The sequence below is a fragment of the Somniosus microcephalus genome, chromosome 3 (assembly GCF_052327205.1).
Source record: "Somniosus microcephalus isolate GS21.2 chromosome 3, FLI_Smic_1.0, whole genome shotgun sequence".
Lineage (NCBI taxonomy): Eukaryota > Metazoa > Chordata > Chondrichthyes > Squaliformes > Somniosidae > Somniosus > Somniosus microcephalus.
The window spans coordinates 40,237,601-40,246,218 of record NC_140989.1 but is presented as its reverse complement, the minus strand read 5'-3'; the positions used below and the strand labels follow the sequence as shown (position 1 = coordinate 40,246,218).

The 8,618-nt window shown below is 41.9% G+C and overlaps 1 protein-coding gene across 1 annotated transcript in view; it reads right to left on the bottom strand.

Moving 5' to 3' along the window:
• Nucleotides 1–328: 328 nt before the first annotated feature.
• qpct (glutaminyl-peptide cyclotransferase) overlaps nucleotides 329–8,618 on the bottom strand; it is a 43,657-nt gene continuing 35,367 nt past the window's right edge. Inside the window, exon 7 of the mRNA XM_085980202.1 lies at nucleotides 329–4,825. Within this exon, the coding sequence (XP_085836328.1) occupies nucleotides 4,680–4,825 (146 nt within the window). The 3' untranslated portion in view covers nucleotides 329–4,679. The remainder of the gene's footprint in view (nucleotides 4,826–8,618) is intronic.

Sequence of the window (8,618 nt, the reverse complement as noted above, 5' to 3'; positions counted from 1 at the left end):
GACTAGGCTGAATTAGAAATGTGATAGCACCCACTAAATACATTGTGCAATTCTGCAGCAAAATAGCTCATCACCAACTGCATGATGAAGTATCACAAGCTCATTTGTTTTCTCCAATGTGTAATTTTGTGGAAATATGTTAACGGTAAGAGGTGTCAATACTGGATAAAGAAATATATTTTCACCGAGGACATCCAGTGGCAGCATTGAGGACTCCTAGGTTAGGAACAACATGGGCAGGTGCAGAGTTCAACCATACAAGGATTCCAGTTAACACCTGTAAAATGTCCAAAGGCTAGTTGAAAAATAAACTTTAAGAAAAACACAATTTTTTGCTACAATCATGCTTTTATTAAATTTTTGAGAAATCAGGCATCTCACAAATGGTTAAAAATACAGAATCCTTTCTGAAAGTTAAAAATACGGTGTTATAACCTGTAACTGAACACACCCAAAAAAAGTAAAGCACAAGAAGATACATTCCAGTACATGGTATGGGTACCGGAAGTAGAAGAAAAGATTTGCTAGAATTACTAGATACAGACTGTTTTGGGTTGAAATTGCATTGTGCACCATTAGTAATGTTTCTTCTCTTAACATTTTAGTAAAGGCCTTATGCTATTTATTTTAATTCCTTCATTAAAAATAGCAGAGAAAAATTTACACAAACTAATGTATTACTGATATCACAGAGTGTAATTTCAACCCATTGTTTTTAAGTCTCTCTACTGCTTGCTAATTTTAGCCCAAATTAGAGGCAAATGCAAAGCACATTTTTCCATTTAACAACCACATCCACTTTTTACTAAAATGAGTGAACAGCAGAAATTATTCCCCAACTCATTACTTGTTAATCTTGTAGTTTTTACTTCCCATTATGTACTCTTTCAAAGTTGGGTTTCGCAATTAGCAATTTTTTTTCCTAAATGCTCTTTCTATTTAATAATGAAGTACAAACAGAAATGTGAAATGCTATGTTTAAGCATAAAAATCAAATCATAGACTGGTTACAGCACAGAAGGAGGCCATTCGACCCGTCGAGCCTGTGCCGGCTCTCTGCAAGAGCACTTCAGCTAGTCCCACTCCCCCGCCCTTTCTCCGTAGCCCTGCAATTTTTTTCCTTCAAGTACTTATCCAAATCTCATTTGAAAGCCGTGATTGAATCTGCCTCCACCACCCTTTCAGGCAGTGCATTCCATAAGAACATAAGAAATAGGAGCAGGAGTAGGCCAATCGGCCCCTCGAGCCTGCTCCGCCATTCAATAAGATCATGGCTGATCTGATCCTAACCGCCAATCTACTATCACAGATCCTAACCACTCACTGCGTAAAAAAGTTTTTCCTTATGTTGCCATTTGGTTCAGAATTTAACCCATCTTTCAGCCTTCTTTTTCTGTCGATGATCTGGCATGGTAAGCAAGATTGAAACTAATAGAAAAACCCAATTTTAACTTCTTGTGCACAGACAATAAAGGTTAATGACTTCACTGTTTGTTCACATCTATATGAGCAATTAGACAATTTTTATGGCACTGCTGAATGTGAATTTATTTAAAAGCTCAGATATTTTTGGAATAATTTTCTTTCTTGAATGTCATGTATACTTTTATCAAAGTTTTGTCCACGTGTGGTGAAAGTGGAATTCTGTGATATCAGCTCTGTTTACGAGGCATAGCACATTTGCCCATGTTAAAAATATTGCTGTCATGCCGGTGAAGTCAGAAGAAAAAGGAACAACTAAAAGTAAAATCCGCGCACTTATCAGAATCTCAACCACGCTTGTTTAACCTCTTCTATGCTTTAGGAATGCTGGTTATAGACAGCCTGGGAACATATATAATATATTCATTTCCATTCAGCTCACACCATACATGAGGAACGCTGCTCGCAATCCATGGTTCCTATTTGTAATCTGCTATGATAGAAAGAGGCGAGTACAATACAAACATTTAGAAAAGTAGATTTTATGGGGAGATGGTGTGGGCAAAGGAAATTGGACTGGACAGTGCTGTGAGACGGGAATGGCAGGGATGACCAGTACATCAATAGTACAGACAAACTACAGATACATACCATTAGGGAAGAAGGTTTACAGAGAGAAAAGACTGATGTGGGCAACAATGGAAGTAATGAGGGAATGAGGATAAAACGGAATCCTAAAATATAAAGTTACAAGTAGGATAGCAGGGTACATGAAATGGAATGTCATTTCTGTAAATATATTCACCGCAAACAGATGGAAAAAGAAATGTTGGGGCCGTTGAAAGATCCTAAAATGTAACCAAGAATCGCAAATACACTAAATTAATACTTCTTTTCTGTGTTAATAGAGTAGACCACAGGCAGTCTCTCCACATTGGACGCTGAACTTCAAATAGTGGGGGTGGGGGGATGGGAAGAGAGATATGGAATGGTATGGTAGACTGAGTTATAGGAGGGACAAATTATTTGGAGTTCATTGAGGAAATTACAACTTCATTGACAATGGAATCCTGTCTATATACAGTGATACATTTAGGTTTCAGCAATGCTTTTGATATTGTGTCACGCAAATGATTAGTCCACAAGATAGGAAGACATGAAATGGGGGCAAGCTTTGATGGTGGATATGGTCACAGCTGGAGTATGGTGTACAATTCTGGTCACTGTATTACAGTATACAGGATATCCAGGTATTGGGGACAGCGCAGAAAAGAGCAATAAAAATACCTAATTTAGGACCTCTGAGGAGTGGCTGAAGAGCCCGAGATTGTTTACTCTGGAGATGAGAAGGTTGAAGGGAGATATTAAGTATCCAAGATTCTTAAATGAATAAATAAATTGAAGCTCAATAATATATTAAAGATTGCCACAAACTCTAGACACAAAGGATAGGGCTCACATTGAGAAGAGGGATCACACACAGACAGTTCAGATTTAACTGCCTTACGCAGAGAGTGATGAACGTGTGGAATGGACTGGGCAGGGAGGCAGACAGTGTGGAAAATGTTACGGGTGAATTGGGCATATATTTGAGGGAGTGAGTTATTGAGAGGTATTAGTCTTTTGTTCAATTGAAGTATGCCAGCTGCATATTAGATATAGGGCAGAACATTAATTTCACTATCAGGACTAGTTCACCAATGTGAAGTTTTGCCTCATCAGTGAGCATTCCTCTTAAGACATGTGGCTAGCAACATTATCGGACCTCCGAGCTGGGGGAAGGGTGGCCATTTGAAATAATACTAAGCCCCATAGAACTATGAACACTTGAAATAATACGAAGTCCTGTATAATTAGGAACAGGAGTCCTTTCCTGTTTCCTGCACTTTTTTTAATGTAACAAATTAAAGCTAAGTAGCAGTGTTTCTTCATGGCACCATAAATAGCACCTCAGATGTGCAGTCAAAGCAAAGCTCTTCCTACATATGTTGTAAAATAAAATCATCATTTCAGATAACAGAACATCTTAACTTGCAATCCTTTTTGGTACACCTATACTGTTGGTAACAGCTTTAAACAAGAGTGTGAACAGGCAGCACATAGTTATACTGCCTATTGATGACAGTCAAGTCAGGGAAAGCAGAGCTTTGCACATATGAACTTAAATTTATATTGTTAAAAAAGAACTGACGGGATACTCTGCTCATCTCTATCATTAGAAACTCTCTCTATATTCTTTTTTAATTATTCATTCTTGGGTTTGCAAGACAGAGTTCTTCCCAAACTTTAATTCCAACGTTTAAAAAAAAAATTGACCACACCATTTGCAGTTATACTTCAACTGAAGCATTACACAAGTAGTGTGGGGTCACGTGTTCCAGGTATATAATTCCAACCACAAAATACTGAACTGATGATCCTCTCATGTCAAAAACCACTTTAAACCCACACAAAGTGTGTAGTACAACTGTACTATGTAATGTTACCACCACAATAGCTAAATGTAACAATTACAATTAAAAGATATATTTTAGATGCAGTTAAATTGTGTATGTCACTAAAAAGGTTTCAAATGTCTACTAAAGCAAAATCGGCAAGAAAACTAATACCAGTATGCATTGTTTACCAAGAATGCACACTATAAAGCTTTAATTGGTTAGCAACAATCAATATTGATTCAGTCAACACAATGGCCCGGAATTTGCGGTGGGTAATAACGGCGAACTAACAGCGTTTGCCATTATTACTCTTTTGCCTAGGCCCTAAGCTCTGGAATTCCCTGCCTAAACCTCTCCGCCTCTCTACCTCTCTTTCCTCCTTTAAAACGCTCCTTAAAACCTACCTCTATGACCAAGCTCCTGCCCTAATTTCTCCTTATGTGGCTCGGTGTCAAATTTTTTGTCTTATAATACTCCTGTGAAGCGCCTTGGGATGTTTTACTACGTTAAAGGCGCTATATGAATATAAGTTGTTGTTGTTTTGAAACTGACAGCAACTTCAGGATTTAGCGCATCTAAATGCAAAAATCCTGAAGTTGCATTCACTGCTCTGACACTGGCTTCGCCATTGACCGCAAATTCCGGGCCACATTAAATACAAATGAACATTAACTGGATGAGTAAATTTGGCTACTTGTAAATAACGGTTTCCCAATTGCATTAAGGCAGCGGGGCTGCTATTTGTATTTACTGAAATCTATTTGGTTTGAAGTACTTAACTCTATCATAACCATTCATTTTGTATACACTAAGGCTATCTTATAATCTGAGATACTCCAAAACAAACAGCTGCAGTATTTTATTAAGGTTCTCAATTGTTGTTGGATCCAGATTGTTCTCATTATCCTCCATGCTGTGCCACACTTGAGGGAAAGGTGTAGGTATGATATGCAGAATGGGAACACCTATGGAACATAAAACAGTGAAGAATTACTTGACATGTATTTGGTTCATTCCTTTTAATGTCACATTCTACATTGGGCCAGAATTTGCTGTCAAAATAACGGTGAGGCTAATAGCACGCGCCGTTATTTTTGCGCAAACGATACAGCAACTTCAGGCGAGGGGCGGATGCGCGAAAGCGCCATCTCGCTGTCTGCCTCACCATTGAAATGCATTGAGTGGCGTGAAATTGCTGTTTTTGTGCGGTAGGTACAAGCTAAACTAAGCCATAGAAAGTTAAGTTTTGTCCGTTTCAATTCTAAGTACCCATTTAATGATGTGGCTATTTGTTAATTACTGCCAAGCCATCTGGTACTGAAAATTAACTATTACAAATGTGGAGTCTCATTCCTTCAAGTAAATTGTTAGAGATTTTTAAAATGTAAAATTTTAAATTTAAACTTTTTTTTACTTTTCCTTTCTGTCTCTCTTTTAATTCAATCTTTCTGTCCCTCTCTTTATTTCTCTTTCTGTACCTGATTTGACATTGAATTCACCCACTCTAACTTACACTTCCTCCTCAGTCCTTGCACTGTTTATTTCACAATCCTTTAATCTGATTGGCTAAAGAGATAAGCAGTTGCTTGCTCGGTTCACTCAGGTCCCAGCTGCCCTGTTTCCCTCGTTGGAACGTTATCCGCTTGCACGTTCAGCAACTTGCCAGGCAAAAAATTGAAAAGCCTAAACTTTTAAAAGGCTCACCTTCCCTTCCCATAAAACCACAAATGATGAGTCAGAGGTCTTTGCTGATGGACCCTGTAGTGTATGTACTTTGCAGAAGGAACTATATTCTGCAGCCCCTGTATACTGCAGTACCAGTAGTGACCACCCCTGTATATAAGCCTGTGTAGTAACCTTGCATAGTTAGTTCCAGTTTGTCTCCACTCAGTAAAGACCTGTTGTAACCAAATCCTGCAGTCCGTGTCTCAATTACACACGGACATAATACTGGCGACGAGCAGATCCGGACTTACCTACAGTCTGCACCACCTCATGGGGATCCATCCCTGAAGCGAAGTTGTCAGAGGTCGAGGCCAGAAGGAAGAAAGAAAAAAAAATGAACAGAAGAAACGGGCGTCGACCATGGGCAACCGCCTCTGATTCATCGGAGTTGAAGATTTGCAGGAGAGGCTGTCGAGAGCGGGGCTTGGTTATCCTGTCGATGGTGTTCCAGCTAATCGGGCTGGTGGCAGGTAGTACACTGATCCTTCCTGGGCTGCGGCGGGCTAGAGCTCGATCGGGTGGCTTTTCAACGGGGCCGAGCAGCGTTGTCGGGAAGAGGAGAGAGAGAGGGTGGAGCGCACAGGGCGCGGCCGGTGCTACGAAGCCGGGCAGCGTACAGACCCGAGAAGAGGGAGGAAAGTGTCCCATAGGGTTGCTCTGACGACGGGAAAATAAAAGAAATTAGAAGCGCAGAAAGCCGCGAGGAGCTGCAGTTTGCCACGGGAACCGCGGAGAGCGGCGTTAGCAGCAGCGCGGGGGAAAAGTGCGCGAAGACCATAGGGCATCGCCATCAAGGCATAAAACGCCAGCAACAGCACTAGCAGCAGCGGAGAAGACGGAAAGCGCGGGAGGCGCCCTCTTAATCCAGCGGGGAAGAAGGCAAAGCGCGGGAGGTGCCATTTTGTTAAATCGGGGAAGAAGGCAAAGCGCGGGAGGCGCCATCTTAGATTTCCAAGATGCCGAAGACTGGCAATATCACTGCCTTCGATAATGCAATAGAAGACTGGACCACGTATGTGGAAAGAGTCGAAGTATATTGCAAGGCAAACGAAATAGCCGATGAGAAAAAGGCATCGGTACTACTAAACTTAATGGGCGCAAGAACGCACGGCCTATTGCGGAACCTGATCACTCCAGCCAAACCGATGGCGAAGAGTTTTAACGAAATTGTTGATATCCTACAGGAACACCTAAATCCTACACCGCTGCTGATAGCAGAAAGATTTAAATTCCACAGGAGAAATCAGCATAAAGATGAGAGCAATGCTGATTACCTTACGGAACTACGCAAGCTATCAAAGCACTGCCAGTTCGGAGCAGGACTGACAGATACTCTGCGGGACAAATTTGTCTGTGGACTCCTGAGTGAAGGAACCCAGAAGAGGTTACTCTCAGAGAAAGAGCTGACGCTAGATAAGACTTTCAGCGTGGCAGTATCGTACGAAGCAGCAGCAAGGGGAGCTGCGGAAATACAGCAAAAGCCACAGGAATACGGCACCCACGAAATGACACGGGGATTTGAAAAATGTTATCGCTGCGGCAGAACAACCCATGACCAGAAGGACTGCTGGTGCAAGGACAAAATATGCAGGCAATGCGGAAAGATGGGACACATTGCATGAGTTTGCAGGTCTGGGAAGAAGACTAACGACAACAAAAAGGCTACTAAGGAACCGTACAGGAAAGTACAAAAGATGACGGACAGTAGTTCCGAAGACCAGAAGAGCGATAGTGAATCCGGGAACAAGAGACTAAGCTGTCTCAAACTTCACAACGTAATCGCAAAAGAGGATCACCGAACCATGTGGGTCACCATCACGATAGCAGGGTCCCAAGTCAAAATGGAATTGGATACAGGATCAGCCCTGACCATCATGAATCGACGAGACTACGAGCGGCTATTCTCTCACATACCCTTGAAAGAGACATCCATTGTCTTGAAGACGTATACAGGGCAGAAAGTATACCCCAGAGGGAAAATAAGGGTGCCTGTCGAATACAACGTCAAGGAAATACAGAAATTGTATCTGTACATACTGCAAGATGGTAGACCACCGTTATTGGGACGTGAATGGATCAGAAAGATAAGTTTAGACTGGCACTCCATTCAGGAACTGACGGTGGCTGGTAAAAAGGATGACGACGTCACACCTGGACGATTGTCAAAAATCTTAGCTAACGCCAAAGAGGTATTTCAACAAGAACTGGGAACTCTTAAAGGCATAACCGCCTCGATAAAAATAGAAGAGAATGCAATTCCCAAGTTTTTCAAAGCAAGACCGGTACCGTATGCAATTCGCCCAGCCGTCGAGGCAGAGCTGGAGAATCTGAAGAATGCAGGTGTGTTATCTAAGGTAGACTGGAGCGAGTGGGCGACACCCATCGTTCCTGTCATGAAGAAAACGTTAAACAATAAGTCTGAGGAGCCAAGGAAGGTTCGCATCTGTGGGGACTTCAAGGCGACGGTGAACCCAGTCCTTCACACAGTACAATATCCTCTCCCGAGGATAGAAGATATTTTCACCTCACTATCTGGAGGGAAGCGTTTTACAAAAATTGACCGAGCACAAGCATATTTGCAGATGGAGGTTGAAGAATCCTCTAGGAAGTATCTCACGATAAACACTCACAAAGGTCTTTACCAGTATAATTGACTGGTATTCGGAGTAGCATCAGCTCCGGCGATATGGCAAAGAGCGATGGAACAAGTCCTGCAAGGGATTCCGGGGACTCAGTGTTACTTGGACAACACCCTAGTGACAGGTGAAGATGACAGTGAACACCTTGCCAACCTAGAGCAGGTGCTCACTAGACTAAGAGAACATGGGCTACGAGCCAATCGCCCAAAGTACGAGTTTTTTAAGAAACAGATATCGTATTGTGGCCACGTGATTGATGAAGAGGGGTTACATAAGTCCCCTGACAAAATTGAAGCGGTGGTTAAGGCTCCAGCGCCTGAAAATGTGTCGCAACTGAGGTCATTCCTCGGATTGGTGAATTACTACCATAAGTTTTTGCCGAATTTGTCCACAA